The sequence below is a fragment of the Belonocnema kinseyi genome, chromosome 10 (genome assembly GCF_010883055.1).
Source record: "Belonocnema kinseyi isolate 2016_QV_RU_SX_M_011 chromosome 10, B_treatae_v1, whole genome shotgun sequence".
Taxonomy (NCBI): Eukaryota; Metazoa; Arthropoda; class Insecta; order Hymenoptera; family Cynipidae; genus Belonocnema; species Belonocnema kinseyi.
The window spans coordinates 61140582-61163723 of NC_046666.1; the positions used below are offsets into that span (position 1 = coordinate 61140582).

At 31.7% G+C, this 23142-nt stretch overlaps 2 protein-coding genes across 5 annotated transcripts in view; one reads left to right on the top strand and one right to left on the bottom strand.

Annotated features, from left to right (window-relative positions):
• Nucleotides 1–7663: 7663 nt before the first annotated feature.
• Nucleotides 7664–20768, bottom strand: LOC117181533 (WD repeat-containing protein 78-like). 3 transcript variants are annotated; one of them, XM_033374317.1, is made up of 5 exons: nt 20665–20768; nt 15757–16286; nt 12667–13057; nt 11322–12558; nt 7664–9466 (listed from the first exon to the last, which is right to left on the bottom strand). In XM_033374317.1, exons 2-5 carry the CDS (start codon nt 16224–16226, stop codon nt 9426–9428), a joined length of 2139 nt encoding a protein of 712 aa, XP_033230208.1. In that variant the 5' UTR covers nt 16227–16286; nt 20665–20768; the 3' UTR covers nt 7664–9425. The 3 variants fall into 3 exon arrangements, with proteins under 3 accessions (XP_033230208.1, XP_033230206.1, XP_033230207.1); XM_033374315.1 differs by lacking the exon at nt 7664–9466 and having other exon boundaries at nt 11119–12558; XM_033374316.1 differs by lacking the exons at nt 7664–9466; nt 20665–20768 and adding an exon at nt 19231–19283 and having other exon boundaries at nt 11119–12558.
• Nucleotides 19664–23142, top strand: part of LOC117181534 (E3 ubiquitin-protein ligase RNF185-like) — a 14344-nt gene continuing 10865 nt past the window's right edge. The window contains exon 1 of one of the 2 annotated variants that reach the window (XM_033374318.1): nt 19664–20017. The gene's annotated coding sequence lies outside the window, so the exon portion shown is untranslated. Of the gene's footprint in view, nt 20018–20110; nt 20306–23142 lie in introns of those variants that run through there. The other variant, XM_033374320.1, reaches the window with a different exon arrangement.

The following is a 23142-nucleotide window of genomic DNA, read 5'->3' on the forward strand; positions in this document are numbered from 1 at the left end:
TTCACTACGTTCCTACGGGAGCCCTGACGTCACTTTGCGGTGAATCGATGCCGAGCGCCGCCTCGGTTAGTCTTCACATTTCAACCCTTAAAAGCTACCCTGCCGACGGCAGCCGACGGGTATTACAATTCTTGGCTCATGACTTTAATTGCATTCCCAATCCAATTTTTACACTGATTCACCTTTAGTAGACTTTGTAAAGTACTAGATATTCTTCTTTATTCCAATTTTTCATTTATTCCATATAGAACTATAACTTGGGGTTAATTTATTTGAAAAAAGAATTGCGTTCTGATTTTGTGGTTTGGGATTCCTGGTTAGGAGAAAATCGATTGATAATTTTTTTTATTGATTTTTTTCCGTTTTTCCGTTATTTAGGGTTATTTTAAGTCAGTGTTTGAGTAAAAAATTACTGTATAATCACTTTTTAAGGAAAATACCACTTTAGTCAGTTTAATTTATCTTATTTTATATTTTATCGAGAAAAAATAAAATTTAGTTAGGCTGTATCAAATCCATGTATAATCTATGGCACGAAAATGATATCAATATCAGACTTCACATTCATTTCTCTCTTTCCCTGCCCCCCACCCCTTAAAGAGTTCCTCTTTTTCCTCCTATTTTCAAGAAACTTCTTCTTTTTTCTCGTCTGTTTGTTGTTGCTTAAATGCTAACTGAATCAATACAAACCAATAAGAAAATCGAACTATTTTTGGTTATTTTTGGGATTAAAAGTGAAATTTTTTCTAAAGCAGTCAACTTTTTAATTCAAAAACTTAACTCTTTTGATGAAAATGTATCTATTTTGCTAGAAAATTAATCTTTTTTGTTTAAAAATGCTACCCTTTTTGCTTTCTTGGTAAAAAATTAACTTCTTTTGTTAAACATTCATTTCTTTTCTGATAAAAATTTGATCTTTTTTGGTTAAAAATGCACCCATTAGGGTGGAAATCAATCATCTATTTTGTTTAAAAATTAAACAATATTGCTAAAAATAATTTTTTTAAATGAAAATTCAACTGATCCATTTTTGATTGTAAATTTAACTTCTTTAGTAGAAACTTCAACTATTCGGTTGATAATTCATCTTTCTCGATAGATAACTATTCTTCTTGCTTAAAAATGAATGAAACAGTGAAACCCTTCAATAGCCCTCCCTTCTATATCCCTTCCGAGAAATGAAGTCGCGCCTCAGATAGGTGTAACAGGAGCTGCGCGTGGTTCGCGGGGTCTGCGGTTGTCACTCAGGCGTGAACAAACAAAAGCGGAGTGGTCTATAATGAGTTAGTTCCCACCCACCATCAGCCCAAAATCGGCGCTATAGAGGAGTTTCACGTATATATGTTTTATTGAAAATTCATCTCTGGGTAGATATGTTGTCTTTTTCAATAATAGTGAAACTGTAAGGTTGAACATTAATAATCTGTTTTGACTAAGGATTCAACTTTTTTGTTAATATTGATATTTTTAGCTTGCTAAAATATAATTTTGTTGTTGAAGATTCATCATTTTATTATAATATCGTCTGTTTAATTTAAAATTGAAATGTTTTGCTACCGATTATTCGTTTTAGCTGAAAAATTAAATATTCTATTTTTGTTTGAAAATTGATCTTTTTAGTAGAAAATCAAATTCTTCAGTTGAGAATTTACGTATTTTCTCTCAAAATTCATGCTTTAGTAGAAAATTAATCAACTATTATCGACTTGGGAAGGACGACATTTTGGCTTTCAATATTTCTGAATTGGAAGAGGCCTTTTTTGGTTTTTATCCTTTAATGAATGGGAAGAGTTTATTTTTTTCTTTATAATATTTTTAATGAGTTGAAAGGGTGAAAATTTCATTGTTTAATTTTTTCTGAATTTTAAGAGAGAAATTTTTTAATTGTAAGATTTTTATATAGCTGAAAAGAACGAAATTTGGATTAGTTTTTTTCTGAATTGGAATAGGTTTCTTTTTCTTTTTAGCTTTTGTATTGAGTTAAAAGTAGGAACTTTTTATTTTCAATGTTTTTTCTGATGGAAGAGTTTAATTTTTTATTTGTAACATTTTTATTATCTTTATAGAGTGGGAAGGGAAAACATTTTCAGTTTTTTATAAAGCTTAAGAGGGACATTTTTTTGTTTTTAAGATTTTGATCTAGTTGGAAAGAAATTTTGTTCATTTTCGTCTTAATTGGAATAGGAACATTTTTTTATTTTAAAGAATTATTATTATGTTCTTATTAATTGGAATAGGCCAATTTTTTCTTTTAAAAATGGTTATTGAGTGGACCGGAAGCAAATTTTATGTTTTTAGGATTAAAATAAAGGGGGGAAACTTTTTATTTTTAATTTTATACTAAATTGGAAGAAGGACATACATTATTTTTAACGTTTTTATTATTATAAGTTGAAAGATAGGATTGGTTTTAATAAGAGCGTTGAAAATAATAGCGCCTATTTATATTCTTAACCAGAAATCTTTGAACCGTTCAATTTACAAAAGTTAAAAAATTGTAATTTTGCAATTTAACGGCATTTAATTTAAAGGAAATTTTTACGCGTACCAATAAAATCTGGACATTTGTACCGATAAAATCTGGTTATTTATGTCAAAATGTCGGCAAACTTAGCAACTGCCTAATTTAAAATTCTTCAATGGGAAAGTGGTAAAAGCTTCCTGTTTAATAATTGACCGTTGGAATAAAAAATGTAAAATTGAAAAGAGTTCTACTATAAGTGATAGGAGATTATTTCCCTCGATTAAAACGGACACCCTATACAGTAATATAGTTCTAAAACAAATAACATTTCTATAACTGTTCTGTAATAAAAATGAAAACTTTTCAAAAAGACCAATCTAAAATTGTGACTAGTGTCATCAATGTCAACGAACTTCTATAAACATTCACTCAGTAAATGTTCACTAATTGAAATCGCAAGAAGCACGTAATTAGACTTTTATTCGACATGCATTTAAGAAAATGGCTCAGAGAACCTTAGGATTTTAAAATAAATTATAAGGGTTTATGTAACCTTGTGGGCTGGAAAATTAATTTCCTGAGTATTTTCAATATTAATAGACCGGAGTGCTTTAATTATCTTTTCATTAATGCAATGGAAACACTTGAACTAAATATATAGTACGCTAGGTTCAATTCTTTATTGGAATAATATTACTTTATATTAAAGTGATCCAACAAGAGGCCCAATTTTTACATTCTCATTCATGAGAGTGTAATGTAATCGTCCAAATTTTCGATCTCTGGTTTTTAACGGATCTGTGCGTTTCGGCACGGACAGAATCCGAAAATCATACGATTTTATCGGTGCCTGTCTGTTTGTATGTCTGTCTGTCTGTATGTATGATTGTATGGTTACCTGAATGTTGTAGCCATGCTAACTTTTGAAGTATTTGTCCAACCGAGTCAACCTTTGATACACTTCTTAAGGTTCCCAAAATGAAGTTTAAGTTCGTTAAGCAGATAATTTAAAAAAAATAAAAAAAATTTAGAGTATTGTCAAAATTGGAAATCTTTTTTCTTCAAATTTTAGAACTGTTTGTCAAAGTTTCTTATAGATGTATAGAAGACTTGCAAATTATCCTAATAACATTTTCTATTTCAATGGAAATTAGAAAAGTTTTTACTTTTGAAAATTTTGTAAATGTTCTGAAAATTAGGAAAAAAATATGCCAGCTGCGCGGGCACATTCTCATTGCGCGCGCGGCGTAGGTTTCATGGTTATACTTTAACTACATTTTTCCAAATATCAGAAATATTATAACTTAAAATGAAAACTGTGATTTTAACTTCTAAGGATTTACAGCCATAAATGTTAAGTACAATTTTTTTCGATTTATTTTTAAAGAAGGTTCTCAAAGCATCTACGGATGTGACGATCACATTCTCATTGCGAAACTCGCGCTCGATAGTTTGTGTCCAATTGAAAACTTCATCAAGATAACACCGGCACACAAAAAAAAGTGGTCTGTCCGACAGACTACACTAGCATATTTATATGTTTTTGGGGTCGCTGAGTTCGAATTCAGTGTCCAAATAACCAAGTTGGCTCGTATTTTTCTGAAAAACGAAAAAAAAGACGTAAAATCGACAAAAGCAGCGATTTTTCAGGTATATTTTTGAAAAAAAAAATATTTTTTCTCGCCCGGTGGACTTAACCAACATATTTATATGTCTTTTGGGTCGCTGAATTTGAATCTGAGGCCCAAATGACCAATTTGGCCGATACTTTTTCGAAAATCGCAAAAATAAAGGTATACTCGACGAAAACAGCGGTTTTTCGTGCATATTTTTGCAAAAAAAAATATGTCTTCATCCCCGTTGGACTTATCCAGCATATCCTTATGTTTTTGGGGTCACTGATTCTGAATCCGGGGTTCAAATAACCTTCTTCTCAAATAAACTTCCTTGACTGGGATTGTCGTTCACTGTAGATTCCCTTTGCGTCTCACGTTTCGGGGTTTTTAATTTGCGGTAGTCTCCTTGCATGGCAATAGTAGGATTTTTTGTCAATAAATTTTATTTACTTTTAGCGTTACCGAGGAACAACGACGTGGACGTAGTAAATTTTGTTCCCTTTGAGGTGCTTTATTACCGTGAGCCCCCTTGCCTCTCACGCTTATAGGGTTCTTTTATTTTTTATTTTTCTTTATATCGCTTGTATCGAACCTTTTTGTCCTCAAAAGACCTACGTAGTGGGTTTCGCTTTCGTTTGGTACCTTGATTGACTTGATCTCGTTTTAAACTCCAACAGTAGTCAGTCATCATGTTGATATCCCAACATCACTGATATCGCCTCTCCATCTCTTTTATATCCTGGTGGAAACGTTCGCCTTGCTCTTCGCTGAAGACTCCCAGGTTGTCTGGAAACTTATTTATATGCGAATGAAGAAAATGTAGCTTCAAATTCATTAGGCAGCCTAGTTTACCAAAGATTCAGAATCAGTGACCCCAAAAATATAAGGATATGCTGGATATGTCCACCGGGGATGAAGATATATTTTTTGGCAAAAATGTGCACGGGAAACCGCTGTTTTCGTCGATTTTACCTCCATTTTTGCATTTTTCGATCAAATATAAGCCAACAGGGTTATTTTAACCCCAGATTCGGATTCAGCCACCCAAAAAACATTAGGCTATGCTGATTTAGACCACAGGGCATGAAAGGTTTTTTTGTTGCAAAATTATACAAGAAAAATCGCTGTATTCGACGATTTTACGTGTATTTTTGCGATTTTCGAAAAAGTATGAGCCAAATTGGTAATTTGGGCCCCAGATTCGAATTCAGCGACCCAAAAGACATATAAATATGTTGGTTAAGTCAACCGGGCAAGAAAATATAATTTTTTTGCAAAAATATACCTGAAAATCGCTGTTTTTGTCGATTTTACGTCTATATTTCGTTTTTCAGACAAATACGAGCCAACTTGGTTATTAGGACACCGGATTCGAATTCAGCGACCCCAAAAACATATAAATATGCTAGAGTAGTCTGTCGGACAGACCACTTTTTTCGTGTGCCGGTGTAATTAGTAAATCTTGTTCAAATATACTAAAAACGACGCTTCAAACTTACTCATCTTTTTTAAAAAAAAATCACATATATTATTGAAATTTGAATTGATATTTCTTAACCTATTAAAAAAATTGTTTTGTTCCTTCTTTTTAAAATTTTCAAACTGGTGTTAAACTTTTCAAAAAACTTTTTAAATTTGTCTCGAATTTAAAAATGTCCTAAGGATAATTTGCAATTCTTTTTGCCGTGTGCCAGAAAATTTGACAAAAATATTTTAAACTCATAACATTTTTTTTCTACAAATTTTTAAATAGCTCTAACTTTTTGAATGTTTGTCTAATAGAAAAATGTAACTAAGATATTTTCTAAATATATTTCATAACTAATGAAGAATTCGTAATTTATCAGAAAAATATTTTTTTCTATTCTGAATATTTTCAAAATTATATAACTTTGCCAATTTTCATCGAAATTGACAATTTTATTTGGATAATTTGCAAGTCTTCTACACACCTATAAGAAACTTGGACAAAAATGTCTAAAATTTGAAGGAAACAAATTTTTTGATTTGAAAATGCCCTACAGTTTTTTATTTTGGTTCGAAATATCTGCTTAACAAACTTAACCTTCATTTTTGGAACCTTAAGAAGTGTGTCAAAGGCTGACTCAAATGAACAAAATACTTCAAAACTTAGCGTGGCTACAACATTCAGGTAAGCATACAGCCAGACAAATATAGACAGACCCAGAAACAGACAGACAGGCAGACAGACATACAAACAGACACCAACAACCTTTTATGATTTTCGAACTCTGTTAGTACTGAAACGTAAAGATCCGTTAAAAACCAGAGATCGAATATTTGGACGAATACATTACACTCTCATGAATGCGAATGTAAAAATATTTTTCTGATAGGTTAGGAAATTTCATTTAACCCTTGTGTTACCACCCGGGTATCCGGGTACGCATCGGCTTGTATTTTGTGACATTACTTTGTTCCTTCATGATATAGGCTAAAATCCTTCCGGATCCCCATGATTTGGCTAAATTTATATAAAAAAATGCATTAAAAGTTTTTAAATTTTTTATTTTTCTTAAAAAAATTTTGATTTGAAAAAAAGTACATGCTGGTACCACCCGCTACCCACACACAAAAATATTAGGATTCATGCGATAAAAACTAAAAATAAGTATAAAATAGAAAAGAATAAGTACTTATAAATGAATAACAATAAATATCATTAATTTTTTATTGTTTATTGAGGAAAATTGATGAAAATGATAGTATTTATTTATTACTTTTGTACTAAAGTGTTTATAAAGAAAATCATAAAATTTTTTATCATTACAAAATGGTAAAAAAATTAAACTAATTTACATAAAAGAAAGTTAAAATACAAAAAAGCATTTTTTTAATTATTGATTCAGCATTCAAAACTAAAAATTCACTTCATACATTCCAAACATCTCGTAATTTTTTCAGTGTGTTCATTGCAAACAGGCGTCTCACATGAAACGCAACTCTTCCTCGTCTTTCGAAGTTTTCTGAATGCCTGTTTATTGCAAATATAGCACAATCCAATCACCACTTTCCTACCAGTGATGTCTCGTGGTTGATTATCAGCAGGAACGTCGATTGCGCGACTGTTGAAGCTGCCTGCGTCTCATACCTTACTCAGGACTTACATGGGTCACCATATATTAAAATATAACTTTATTTTTATTAAAATATCTTCTTAAAGTATTAATAAACTAATATCAATTTAATTTGTGTATTAGTTTCCAGGTATAGCCAAGTTTTACTTTCAAAATCGTACCTGGGTACCCGGGTACCCGGCTGCTTGTAGTGTAGAATTTTTTGGTTGGTAACACAAGGGTTAAATTCGTCACTAAATATCAAATATATTTAAAAACCATCTCAGTTACATTTTTCGATTAGACAAAAATATAAAAAGTTAAAGCTTTTTCAAAATTTGAATCAATAAAATTTCTTAATCAGAGAAAAGTAATATATAGTTGTATTATGTATTTATTATTTTTATTATTTATTATGTAGTTATGTATAAAGTCTCTAAGCTTTAAACATTTATTTAAACCAAAACTATATTAAATCTTTCTATTGAAGCAAGCTAATTTTTGTAGAAAAATACAAACTTGAGGTTTGTTAATTCAAGAAAATGTTTTTCGAGTCATTAAAAGTATTGTTGAAATACTCAACATTTTTATAGACGAATAAAGGAATTTAGTTGATTCTTCAGTAACTAACTTTTTTTATTATTCCCACCAAAGATTTTTCGTAGTGTTCATGACTGAAAAATGTACTTTTTTAAATCCCTTTTCACACGTTTAAATTTTGTGCGCAAATTCAGAGAAAATTAGTTTAATATAAACCGAACAATTGAAAAAACGGTAAACTAAACAATCTTTTTATTGAATAAATTAATATCAGAAAGTTAATAAAAATTATTAGCATTAACGAATAGTGACGATATCAAATGCCAAACTTCATGTTATTGGGAGCACTTTAAAATATTTAACGGCTTTGTTCAAATCTTAAGATTACTATTTTTGGGGAATATGAACCAATTTGTTGTGCACGGTGGCAATTTGAAAACAAGTTTTTTTCATAATATAACTTTGCGGTAATCGAATCTGCAAAATTAATCTTGAAAAGTTAAAACAAGGGAGTGAAAACAAGAAAATGTAGTGTAGTTAGAAATGCTTAAAAAATTATAGTTCTTCCTAATAAAAGGAACTGAGTCACTGAAAAGAAGTTGGCACCCAAACAGAAACTATGCGCCTCCTGGCAATCTCTTATCTGTTATTTCCTTCCAACAAGCAGACTCGGCCCTCAATCGGAAGGTGGAGGCTCGGTCAAGTGGAGGTCTGCTGATAAGATCTTTTCAGCAGCATCTTCAGGCTCGATCCTCCATTGGTAGTTATTTGAAGAGCATAAGGAACCTTCCTCTTAGAAAGAGCCTGAGGCCTCAGTCATTCTTAAATTTCTCTTTTAGTCAGTTCACTCCAGCAATGTCAGTATGCAGGAATCAACTCTAATTCGAACTTGGACCCAAAAACCCCAGTGGTTAACTCTGATCTTCCTGACCTTCTGCCTGTGTTGTTTATGGAAAGCCGGATTCTTCTCATCTCCAACATCCAGTCTTCTTGCCAAAACTTCAATAAAAGTAGACCTTTCCCTCCCAACATCATCTCTCGTCATACCCCAAAGATTTTTCAACAGAACCCTAAAAAAATTCCCAGAGAAAAATCATAGAAAACACCATGGATCTCTTTCAAAATATATGCTGCAACTTTATCACCGTCGGCCAGATGCTGATATTGTCAGGGCTCTTCAACCTCGACATATTTCTGGACCACTGCAAGAAGGGGGAAGAATTTTGGAATTTTTTATCCCAGCTACAAAACCTGGAGAAGCTTTGCAAGCTGCTGAACTGTTAGGAATTGCTGGGATGATCCTTAGAGTGAGTTCCTTAGATGCTCGAGTTAAAAATGAAATTCAGAGGTGCAGGAGAGATGACACTTGGAGGGGATTTGATGTGACTAAGACTGTTTTGACGAGGAATGGAAATATTGTGAGATTATTGGTTAGAGGACAAGTTGAAATTCGACATGGAGGAGAAGGTCCTATTTTGTTGCTGAATTATACGAAACCAAAAAAGAGGAAATCAAGATCAATTTTGGATGAAGATCAGGAAGAGCATGTTACTGGATGGGAAGAAGAAGGTGGTAATCGAAGGAGACGAAGAAATATTTGTAGAAGACGTCCATTGTATGTGGATTTTTCTCTAATTGCATATGACGATTGGGTTGTTGCTCCGCCAGGATATGAGGCTTATCAGTGTGCGGGAAAGTGTTTTTTTCCTTTGGCTGATCATCTTAGTCCTACAAAACATGCAATTGTGCAAACATTGGTCCATGGGGCTCTGCAAAATAGTGATATATTTAGTGTAAAACCGGTGAGTAGGGCGTGTTGTGTCCCTACGAGATTAGCACCTACCAGTTTATTGTATTTAGATGAAAGTGGAACTTTGACATATCAGTATGGATATGAAGATATGGTGGTGGCCGAGTGTGGATGTCGTTGATTTTTAGGATATTTAGGATATTATTGTTTTTATTTGAATTTACATTTGTTTTCAGTAACAGTGGGTCGTTGTATGATTAATCCAAAAGGTAACTTTAAAAAATATTACAAATATATTCCGTTCACATTAGTATACTCTTTCTTTGTTTTAGTAACGCCTTTCTTTTTTCAGGTTTTATAGATCATTTTATTTCATTGCTTACTTCATTATAGACAACAATAATTTAAAGCAAATATTCAGGCATTGATTTTTTAAGTAACCTCTTTTCATGAGTTTTGAATTTATTATTTAATGTAGTTCAAAAGTTCTTTCTGAATTAATAAGAATTCACGGGCCTCGCCGTTCCTGTCGCAGAAAAATTAGAAAGAATATTACAATAATCTGTATTGTAATATTTTTGCTAATGAATTTTTGGTAATGAATTTTTTTTAGAAACATTAAGTTTCTTGATATCCAATATTCAATATTTTAATAACTAATTAATAACATGATAATTTATGGTGCGAATAGTCATTTATAGCCAATCTTTCCAATAAATTACAAAATATATACTTTAAAGCACTTTAAGTGGTTTTTAAGAATTAAAATAATAAAATCCTTAAAAACTTGGAAATGAAGAACTTTCAGCGATCATACTATTCAGAAATTTATCTTATAGGATTTTCAGGTATATCTTCTGTAACTTTGTTGATGTCGTATAATTTTATTTCTTATACGTAATATTCTAAAACCAATTTTATTCTTAATTTTTAGTAATTTATTTAAATCTCGATTACAATATTTATTTGTTTAAACTCGAATTTTTTTTAAAACTTTTGATCAATTACTCTTAAAGAATTTGATATTATTTTTAAGTTGGTTTACTCTTATTTATTTCACTCCCTTTATTAACGTTCGTTAGCTTTTGAGTAGCCATTGTTTGAAAAATTTCTAGGAAGAAATCAATTAAGTGAAAAAAGTTAAATGCCCTTAAAGTAAAAATATTTTAAAATAATGTTTTGATTTAAAAAAGGGTGTCTTTAATTTTTTAACAGATTTGGTGGTTTCAATATTTTTAACAGATTAAAAAAAATCAAATTACTCCGCTGGATTTATTAGCCAGAAGTATTAAAGAAATGTATATTTATATGCTTTTATTTTTTATTTAAAACATTCTAAATAATTATTAAACCCGCCTTTGTGATTATTATCACGGAGTATTATTAAAATTATATTCTTTTACGCAAAACCTTATAAAAACATTTTTTTATTTGCATCTTTTTGAATTTATTAAAAACTTTAGTCATCACTGTGCATTTTTTTGTGAATATTCTTAAAAATATGTATATATATTTCTCAAGGCTTTAATAGACCAATATCTTATTTTCTGAACGATTTTTTTAATTTTCCATGAAAACATTTATCTTCCTTTGACTTAATGTATAATTAATAATATATAAATAATAAATACAAATTAATAGCTTATACATCACAGAGAGAGAGTTTTTCATTACTTGTTTCATAAAACAGAAATACTTTCATCGGAATAATCTATCGCTGCCGTCAAGCTACATGCATGCTACACTCAGTTTTTTCAGTTTTTTAAGTAGAGTGGGTTTGGTGATTAGAGCTTTTTCGATTGAGCTCATCAATACTTGAACTTGGTCAAACGGAGGAAAAGGCATCCCTTCCAAGTTATAAATATAAATCGTACCTCTAGAATCCGCAGCTACCAGCTGATTCCCATTTTTGGTGAACTCTAACAAGAGCAAAGTGCTCTCCTTTGGTAGGATAGTTATCGAAGTAGGTTTGTACGTTTTTCTCTTAATGTCCCAAATACAAATTTCATTGTTTACAATAGTAGCAATGATTGTAGAATTGGTAGGACACCACGTAGCACTTCTCACCCACGCCATCTTAGTCGACAAAGTGATAAGAGGTTCCATAATCCCGTCAGCCCAGATGCGGGTGCACCAATCAGCACCTGCTGTTAGGAAAATTTTCGGACAGTAAGGAGAGAACTCCATGGAATAGATTGGTCCATCGTGGGCCAAAAAGCTGTCGATGTGCTGATGCAAATAGTTCGTTGAACATCGATGCACACATCCTTCATCAGTGCCAACAAAGTAGATGCTGTTTAAGGTTGGATGTTTTCGAAGGACCAATGCTCCAGGATTCCTGCTGATTGGAACATCATAAAAAATACCATGAACCGTCTTTTTCACCCCTTCAATCTTGCCTTCAATCCTTGCAACCTTCATGACTTCCATGCAAATAAAGTCCTCCCCTGTACGATAACAAAAAACTCTCCCATCCTGATTAGATGTGTAAATAAACTCCTGTTGATCGAAATGATCGTCTCCACTCCACCACTGTACTTGCCAATGAGGTTCATAGGTTGGAGATGTTTTCCTCTGACTCTGTTGCACGACCATTGTCTCTTTACCTGTCACGTCAATAACTCTAACAGTACCATCGTAAAAACCAGTAGCTAACAAGTTTGGCTTCTCCTTGCTCCAGTCGAGACTTGAAATCGGAGAGTCAAAAAAGTAATTACGTCCGGGGTAACTTGGATTTTTTGCACACCAGAGGACTAAAATACCGTCTTTGACTTCTGAACTTTTCAAAGCACCATAACCCACTGCCAGTACATTTGGATTTTCATAACTCCAGCAGAAACAAGTAACCGGTCTACCTTGTACCATTACTGAGGAAAAGGTCCAAAGAAGATCTAAACTGTAGGTGAATTCTAGGTTCATAGCATAAGGATCTTGTTTGATCAGGCCTGTAAATCGCTTCTGAGCTGTTATGTATAAGTTGCTCGCTAGTATCCGTAGCATTACATGTGTTGCTTCTCGGAAAGAAGGCTTAAGGTAGATGCAGTGGAGTTGATCATCTATACTCAAAACGTCAGCTTGATTTTCAACTTTGGGAAACTTGTGACTGACTCCCTGTAATAAGCATTTGATTGATCAATACTTTGGTACCAGACAGTATTCTGTAGAAGCTTCAAAATCGCAATATAAATTTTACCTTTAGTATGGGATTTTGAAACTAACCTGATGCTCTACCCTTTTCTTGGACTTGGCACTCCGAGGATACAACAACCCATTAACCTCCTCCATTGTTTCTAGTGATTGATAAGTATCGCTCATCTCCCAATTACTGACAAAAGTACCCTGATTGCGACGCATATTTCTTCCCAAGTAAGTGCCTCGTGGTTTAGTGTGAACTTGGGGTGTTTGAGTCTCAGCATCGGCAAGTTTCCTATTGGATCCTGCACCGACTGTGATATACTTGTATCTCTCATTTTCTGCTAGAACAGCAGCACCTTCCGGGGTCCTTTGATCTTCGGTTAATTGTGGCATTTCGAAGATAAAGAAGGTCTCCGTTTCTTTTAATATAATCGTCACCTTATCTGGTTTGACGTATAAGATATCGGAATCACACCTTGAGATATAAATATATGAAGTATATAAATGTATTTGTTAAAGTTTTAGTGGTTTATCGATTATTTAGGACAAAAATGAATATATGAAACAAAAGATTAACAGGGTGACCAGTGGATCGGAAAATTTTAAATGGACCGTTAATTTTTTTTTAATTTTCAATAAAAAACCCTAAAATTTATAAAATAATGGATAGTTTTTAATTCAACAACAGCACATAATAAAACGCCCTAAATGATATAAAATAGGTGTAGAAATATTTATCGAGTAAGAGAAGACAGTATATTGATAGCCAAAATTAATAAAACCCAGTAAGAAAAGTTTGAAAATTTAATTTTTTTGTTGAAAAATCCACTATTTTGTTAAAAAAGTCATCCTTTTTGGTAGAAAATCCAATTATTTTGGTAGAAAATTCGTCTTTTCAGATACAAAAATCGTCTTTTATGGTATAAACCCAGGTAAAAATGCTCTGGCTGCGTCTTAAAACTGAGTCGAGACATAAGCCTTCGTCTTACTTTTATGGCCTTGTCTTGGCTGAGATGTTCGAACCTTTTTCGGCTCATAAATGAGATTAAAATTGATGAATAAAAAATTTGTAATTATTAAATGCGTTATTTCTAATTAAAAACTTTAGAATCTGTGGGTGGGAATGAGTATAGCCCTTAAAAACTTTATTCATAAAAATAAAAATTGTAACTTTCTAGAAGGATCTCCTAAGCCGTTAGAAATACGTAAAAACAAACAATATTTTCGAAATCATCGTCAAACAAGTATAATACAAATGAAAATCCGTAAATAAGTTGGATATTGTATAAAAATTTACAAGATTGTTCAATCATTAGCAAAGATTAACTGTTATGACAGTCAGAATTACCCTTTTTTTAGGCCATGTATAAACTCAAAGTTATAAACAGCTCGTATTGGAGTCATAAAAATTTTACTCAAGAGATAAACTTATCTCTTTAAGACATAAAAAATTGTCTTCAAGACATAAATTGAAGTCTGGCTCCGTCTCAAAACTGAGACATGCTCAAGTTGAACTTTTCGACTTCGGCATGTCTCAAGTCGAAGCATTTTTACTCGGGAAAGTCATCTTCTTTGGTTGACAATGAACTTTTTGTTGAAAATTGACCTTTTCAGACTGACAATTCAACTGCCATCTCAAGAAATTTGTCTTTTTGACATGATATTTCAATTATCTTGTTAAAATTTCATCTTTTTTTCTTAGGGAATTCGTCTTTTTTAATTTAAAATTCATTTTTTTTTGAAAAAAAAGTTCTTAGTTAGGAGGTAAACTGTCTTCTAAAATTCTTTTTAATATAAATATATTCAAGCGTTCGATTAAAAATTCTATTATTTTGTTCAACGGTAATCTTTTTTTGTCAAAAGTTCAACAATTTTTTTATCATTCGTCTTTTTTGATAGAAATTTTGTCCGTTTGGATTGAAAATCTATCTTTTATGGTAGAAAAGTAATCTTTTTTGGTTGAAAATTCAACTTTATTGTTTGAAAATTCATCTTTCTTGGTTGAAAATGAACATTTTCGTTAAAAATTAAACTGTCTTGTAAAAAGTTCGTGTTTTTGTTTAAAAATTCAACTATTTCGTGAAAAATTCGTCTCTTTTGATTGAAAGTTCAACTATTTGCTTGCTAAAGCAACCATTTTGTTGATTTTAAAAACATGTACTTGGTTGAAGATATACCGTTCTTTGTTAAAAAAAAAATGTTTTTTTTTTGTTCACAATACGACTTCTCAAGTTTATAATTCAACTGCCTTTTCAAAAATTCGTCTTTTTTTGTTTGTAAAGTCAACCACTTGTTTGAAATATAACCTTTTTAGGATGAAAATATAACTATTTGGCTAAAACTTCAATTACTTTGTTAAAAATGTAATATATTTTCACTTGAACTCTTAGGAATTCAAAGCTAATTATATTGAAATCAATATTTTATCCATATTAATTATATATAAAAAAATGTGTTCCGTCTGTTTTCGTGAGAGGTCATCCTATTTATTCTGTTTTGAGAACATTTTGGCTGTAAAATCTAAATTATTAACAAAATTTATAATTTCAAAGTCTCAAATTTAAAGTCTTGATTGTGTAGTAATTTAAAGTTTAAAATGCTCAAAATGAATGATCCGGAAATGCAAAATGAATGTAGATTATAAACTTTTCTCATTTTTAAATAATCTAAGTTGACACGTTTAACAGTTCAGAAAGGAATATTTTAAACCCACACGGAAAAAAATTTCGGAAGATTAATTCACGGCACTGTTCCTTGGTTTTATTACGCTTTGGTTCGAGAACTAAGATCACGGGAACCCCTGCTTTTAAAGCATAGTTCTCGAAGTTTCAGACATCAGGCCACGCCCCTTTTCTCTCAGGTCTCGAAACGTATGCTTTTAGATCATAGAGTCCGAGACAATAAAGCACGTAAAAATGGTAGCTCTAAAATCACGCGCTTCTGTGAATTGATCTCTTGAAATTTTTCTACGTGCAGATTCAGAATCCTTCCAAGCTGAATGGCTATGTTAAAAACACTTGTTTTAATTGTTTTATCTTTTAAATTTTGGTACAACTTTTTATGCACTTTTTTTGAAATTCTATGGGACTTCCTTTGTAATTTAATGAGACTGATGCGAATTTTTGAAAGCCCAGTGTATATCCGAGCCCTGATTAATTTCTTATGGAAATTTACCTGGGCAAATGAAATTGCGAGGGTGCTCTTTCTTCTTCGAGGTCTGGTTCATCAGTCCTTTGAGTCGCGAGAAGACTGTCGACATGTATATCATCACCACCAAGAAGTGCCATATGATGAGAGGCCGATACCACATTAGATGTACTTATTCGGAGTCCTCCGACAACAGATGAAACCACATTCAAAAATGTATTGCTACCATTCAGTGAGCCTCCAAGAGTATCAAAGACAGTTAATTGTTTGTCCTCCATTGCACTATATTCATTATGAAATAGTAACTTTGGAGTAACATCATCTCCGTTATCCGTCACCTTCATGGTCTGTCTTCTGTGAAGGATCGAGGTTGGATGTTTTGGAATTGCTTTGCGAAATTTCTCGGAGGTGGATATTTTTATTCTAGAAGAACCTGTTGCGCTAGGACCTCTTGAATGCAATCTCTGGGGCGATTCTCCACTGTCATTTTGCCGCATTCTTTCAAATTCGGCAGCAAGTTTATCTTGTGATTATCTATTATAATGAGTTGTAAGAACCTGAAGAACATATAAACAATATTAAAAAATATAGATGTCGAGAATTTTTTAATGGTAGATATTATTTTATTAAAGAGTTGAAGATGAAGTATTCAAGAATTTTTTGAATAGGAAAGTATACAAGAAAAAGTTTCCAAGTATAATTATTAAGTACTCGGCCAATTCCACTTTAAATCAGACAGAGGTCCAGCTTTTTGTGACAGAATGAGTTAGTATTTGGATATATCATTTTAGAGTGTAAGTAAACAGACACTTATTTCACAGTTTGACCACAAACTTTATTTTTTATTTTTCTCAATTATTTTTAAATTACTTGAAAATTCTGAAAAAAATTGAACACAGTCTTAGTCTCAAAAATGGTATAGTCTCAATAAAACTGAAAGAATGCCTTTTTTATATTAGCAACATTTTTTTTTTTAAATGGATGAAATAAAAACGTCAGGTTCACAGAAAATCGTCGATCCTCCAATGTACGCCGAAATCGGTGTTCAAGTGAGTTGCAACAAATTTGAGCCACACAGGTTCATTTACAGAATATAGGGGAAAAGCATCATTTAGACACTGTTTTTCTCATCCAGAGCAACGTGAAGTGTCGTCTACAAACTGTCAGTCACCTGTCAAAATAATGTTGTCGGACGTTATTTGGGTGAAATAGATGTTGAAAAGCAGGTAAGTTTGAATAATAATTACCTAAATTTTAATTTTCTCTTATTTACAAGTGACTATTAGTGTCTTGGAATAAAAATTGGACTTAACGTGAGATAATATCCAAATCTTAGGTTAGTCAAAACCTACATGACATTCAAACCACCAAAGCCGGGATGTAAAAACTAAGTCGTGACCGTCTGCATCTTAATTGATGCCTGTTCGTTCGAAGCAATTTCCTCTAGATTTTCTGTATTCAACAAAGTGAAGTTAGCTGGTGGTTTAAGTGAAAATATCTAAATTGTATAGAAACGGTTATGACTTTTTCTACACATCCCGGCTTTAGTTTAAATATCGGCGGCCATGACTAACCTACCTTTTGAAAGTAGCATTAGGAAGTTATCATTTTATTCTAAGTGACTAGTACACACTGTTAAATGAAAGAAAGTTGAAAATTAGGCAAATATTATTCCAATTAGTTTCCTTATTAATAATTATTTAGTATAATATCGCAAAGCGAATAGTTGCTTTAACAGGTTTTCAGGTGGCTGACAGCGCGGTTCAGCAGTCCGCAACCCCCGGCATGAGCCAAAATTCAGTGTCCAAATGATACTTTCCCCTAGATGCCCAGATGTGCACCTACGTTCAGAGGAATACATTTGAGACTTGAAAATTCTCTCAAATAGTCAATGGGAGACCAACTAAATTTGAGCTGCAACAAATTTAAGACCAGCGTTTTCTGTGTTTGCCTGAAAATCATTTTTCAATGTTTTCAACATTCGATGAAAAAATATAAATATTTTCTGGAAAAGAACAACCATTTTTTCTTCAAATATAATTTATTATTTCGCGGAAACGATGCAAGATGTCACCAAAAAGCAATATTTTTTTTAATATTTTCTGGATGTGTAAACTTTTATCTTGACACTTTGTTTACGTTTATTTTTTCCGAGGCAAATGCGAGAATTCGATTTTTCAAAAATAGCTTTCTTTCATGTAGAGCAGTGCGGGTTTTGAGAAAATCCACTTAATTTTTTTTCAATTGCCGGTATTTTGGCATTTTTGTCATTAAACATTTTTTATGATAAAGTGAAAGAAAAATAATTCACACGCAGAATAAAAAGAAGAAAATCCCGAATACCTACGCTTTTTAAAAATATTTCCATTTAATAGCAACAAATAAAAATAATCTTGTATTTTATGATCTGCCCAATGGGAAATGCCTGCATTAAGCCGTAAGTTACATCTGGCGCAGTACCGAGCCAGTGCTCTTGCCAACGTCCAGCCAAGCCTTGGCGGACCAGTGCTGGCGCAGTACTGGGTGAATTGGCCATGCCAACGTCTAGCCAAGACTTGGCGAACGAGTACTGGAGCTGTACTGGGGTGCACTCAACATTTTTTTACCTACATTCATTTCTAAGGAGGAATTTTCTAAAATTATAAATTGCTTCAAGATTTTAATCTACAGTGTTGAATTACTATTCTATTCAAAGGATTTGGAATTGAAGACTGGAAGTGCAGAACTAGATTAGCAACAAAATGAGACTTCTTCAAAGGAGAGAAAAACACTCTGTAAAATCAAAATCACTATTTAAAATTTTTTAAAAGTGTCCTTTGCGAGTAGAAGTGTTGTTTAATTCAGACCAAAAACTTTTGATACCAAAAAATTAATCCATATTCCAAAAAGTGGATGTAAAAAATAAAATCAGACTTCCGAGATATTCAATTTTCGAATGCAGATAATCAAAGCTAATCAAAGCTGATCAAAGTTTGATACCACAAAGTTTAGCAAATTCCGAGAAATATCAATTGAGATGTTGAGATAAATATTCTATGTGTTTTCATAATCGGCTTTGGATAGCGATTGAAAAACGAATTTTCAATCTTTAGCAAAAATAAAGACCTGATCCTGAGAAATAAAGATGCTGAATATGAAGAAAACGTATGAATAAAAAAATAGATATATTTTTTTTCAATGTTAAAAGGTTGAAAAAATGATTACCATGTTAAAAATGTAACTAAATACTAACTAATACTAATTTTTCTAATTTGTTAAAACATAAATCTAAAAAAATTGTATGAAAAATGTGATTTTGAAAAAATCTTTTTACCATAATGTGTATTTAATTTTTTAAGAATTTTGTATGCAATAAACCCATTTTCGATCAAAATGTTTGTTAACTGGTATTTTACTACAACTCTTGGACTGTTACTTTATATTACTATTTTAAAAAGGTAATTAATTTTTTTAACTTGAAGAATACTTTAAAGTTCTAAATCTTCAAAAATTATCAATTACCATGAAGTTATTTCTTTTTAGACATTTTAAAAACTGCGCACTTTCAATTCTAGACTCACTATTTGCAGTCGTATTTTAACACAGGACAACTTCCTATAAAGAAGCACGAACTATCGCTAAAGAAAATGTTAAATCAATAAATAGTATAACTAACATTTTGTTAAAAATCACTTATACCATAAGACATTTTTTAAATGAATTTAAAACAGAAACTTTTTTTTTAATAGTTTGTGTGAGCACCACTAAACAAATATTGTATAATTAATTATATACCTAAATTTAAAATTAGAAATTATCCCATCTCTTTTTCACGATTTTCAATTTTGTACTTCCAGTGCCATCTAGTACTCACGACTAAAACTATTTGAATGGATCTGCTTCTATCGATAATGTAGATTATGACACAACCAACAAGAGCATCAAAATCAGAATTCTCAACATGATTCTCAAGGACTCCAAAACTCGGTTAGTCAAGTATGCGACAGAAAAATGAAAAATAAGGACAATTTTCACAATTTTCAAAGGATCTCTCAAACACCTTACACGAAAATAAACCCGAGAATCTGCAGTGCCGAAACCATGACAGATAGTTAACACGAAAAGATTCGGGTGTTAAAAGTCAAATGGCTTACGTGTTATTTCGAACATCCGTTTCTCGAGAAATCATGAAAATCATCTGCTAGTGCTTGCGCAATTGTTATAATCCTTAGGATTCGGGTGGTCCGCCAGCATTTTCGCGAAAGTGAAAAAGCAGTCCGGTGTGCAAAGTGCCAGTTCCGCCTAAAACGTAAGTGTCACAAGTGAATTGCGTTTCTAGTGTCATATTGTCAGGTAATTTTATCGAAAAGTTTGACCTCCGCTTGACAACTGCCTACACCAGTAGTCAGTAATCCCCCAAAGCCGTCAAGATTCCGACTCTCATTATTTTCCTGTCAGTCTATTAAAATATCGGACTCAAAACATTCCAATTCCCAATAATATTCCATGTCAACAACATATTGCTCCAAAATTCTTACTATTTTTTATACTCTTTTATGTTCGTGAATTAAGCTGTGATACGTGTTATTTACATAAGGTGAGTATGCAGTTCTCAGCTTATTTACAGTGAATTTTAGGCATGACATGTCGAAAGAATAATTAACCCAATTCGTCTTTTATGATAACATATAATAGGTTAGGTATTGGCTTAAGAGAAACCTAAAAAGTAAAGTACATTATTTACTATACTGACATTTCTTAGACTTGTTTATAATATGAAAATATAATGCTCATAGCATCAGATAATGGGTGGAAGTACCTTATTCATCATTTTTGTTTTGACATTTCACAAGTCCGCGCTGTAATTGCGCTCAGTTTCGATTTTTTACCTCTATATACAAGACGATTGCGTACGTCGAAAAATATTTGTAAATCCTAGCTTTTATCTATATTTACCTTCTTGGCGGCAGTTGGAGATTGTTATTCTGCATATTTTGTTATTTATATACTAATACTTTTTTTTAATGTGTTTTCATCATACTGTTTTTAGGTTATCTCTTTCGCGCAAGTTTAGTTTTTATTTGTTTTGTATTTAAAATTGATGTGTGTATTCATTTGGTGTAATCAGGAACTTGGTTTTGTCTTATAGTTTTATTTTTTAATGATTAATTTGTTTATGATGAAGTCTAGATAGCAACTAGGGGAAACCCGGAAATGAGAAGATTAGTGGAATAAGCATTTGTTTATAATATATTATTTAATGGATTCATAATTTTTGAAGGGCTTCAAATTATCACTTGATATTTTTATTTAGTAGTTACATTTCCAATAGGTATTATTTTATATTAGAGAAGTCTTTACTACAGTTTTTGTCACAGATGTTTGCTGAAAAAAGAAAACTAGAACGAGGGGTTCATTACTCGGATTTTTTTTGTACACTAGATTGAAAGATTCCATGGTATTTCAAAGCATTGAACAAGATTGCAAACAATTCAATTGATAATATAAAATTTATTACAGAAAATCATTATATAGACAAAAATTATAGAATAATCAGCATTCTAATAAATAATGCAAATGCATTTTGGAGTCATCCTTATGGGAGCAGGATGCTTTTCCAGCTTGCTCTAATAAAAAATATTAACATTTATTTTTAACTTTTAAACAAAATTTACTTCCTTTTCAACTAGTCTTAGTTACATTTGACATCTTAATGAACAATTTTATTTCAAAATAATCACTCAGGAATTCTAAATATGAAGATTTATTTTAATTAGGAAATTTCCTATTCGCATCCACATATTAACAATGTACTAAATCACAACTATTTTCGACTGATTCAAAAAAAAAAATGATGTCTTTACGAAACTAATCGACCGCCTATTTTATCGGTTATCCCCTGATGATGGAAATGGTGAATTTCTGAAACGTTGGGATATTCTCTTTTACTTTTTGAAACTAAAATAAAAATTTATCCAATGGCGTTGTTCACAACTAAGTTGTTTTTTTGTTTATCTTCCTAAATGGTTTCTCGGACGTTAAAGTTTTGCTTATATTAAATAATGCAAAAATATTGAAAAAAATAATGTAAAACATGGAGAAAGTACAAAGGAAAGATTTATTGTAGACCATTCATAATCTCACATGAAAATACACAAAAATAGCGATTGTACACAAATAAACTTTACACAATAAAAATCTGTCAATTCCCTTCATATATTTAAAATCGCAATTCATATAAAACTGTTTTGGAATTTCTTGAATTCCCTTGATACATTTGAAAATATTTTAAAGTTTATTACCATCTTTGAAATCTGTAACAATTTGTAAAATCCACCAAAATCTTTGAAATAATTGCAGGTCCTACCAATCTTAATCTTCTTCATTGAATTCTTGAAATCCATAGAATTCCTTTCAAATTAAATTAAATTTGTTTCTTAAAGTATAAATAGTCATTTCCAATCCCTTGAATATAATTTAAATTAAAGTTATTCATTAACCCTTAAACGGCCAAAACGCCACTACCGGTACACTGCTTTTCAACGGCCAATAACTAAGACTATTCGACACTAGAAAAAATTGAGACACATATATTTTTATTGCTTAAGATCTCCTCTTTCCGACGGTCCCAATGAAATTCCTCAAAAAATTTTCTTATTATCCCAAAATGCAGTTTAAACAAAAAAAGAACGTGATTTTTCGTGCCTACTTTTTTTTGTGAACCATTTTCCAGAGCTTCTCGAGTCTGTAATTAACCTGGAATCTCACTAACCGGTGGAATAAATGTCTAAACTTTGAGAATCCATGGTTCAAAGATCGATTTTTCGTTTTAGTATTTTCAAAATGGCGTCTTAATGGCAAAATTTTTGCGAAAACATTCATGAATTTTTTTACAATAAACGATGCGCTTCTTGGAAAAATCATCAAGAATAAAAAGTTCTTGTAATCGGCCAAGGAATACGCCTGAATCTTTTCGAAGTGTTTTGAGCAAAATTTTGGATTTTGCATATGAACAATTTTTGCAAAATTCAAAATTTTTCTCAAAACGCTTCGGAAAAATTCAGGCGTATTTCTCGGCTGATTACAAGAACTTTTTATTCTTGACAAATTTTCCGAAAAGCGCATAGTTTTTCAATAAAAAATTTTCAGAATTCTAAGCATCGTGTAAGAGTAAAATGATTCACGAATATCTATCGTCCGTCTGCCGCAAACAAAGTTTACGTTGCACAACTATCACCAACGTGGAGGTCGCCGAATCTCGATAGTCTCTTTTTTTTAAGGGATTTTATATATTTTTTTTTACATTTAAAAATTTTTTTTATGGAGAATTTCTTTCATTTCAGATTTCAATCCGTTGAAATCATTTTGATCCTGCTGTTTCAGAATGTAATTTTGAGAAACAATGTAAGCAGCAATACATGTTGCAATCAATGC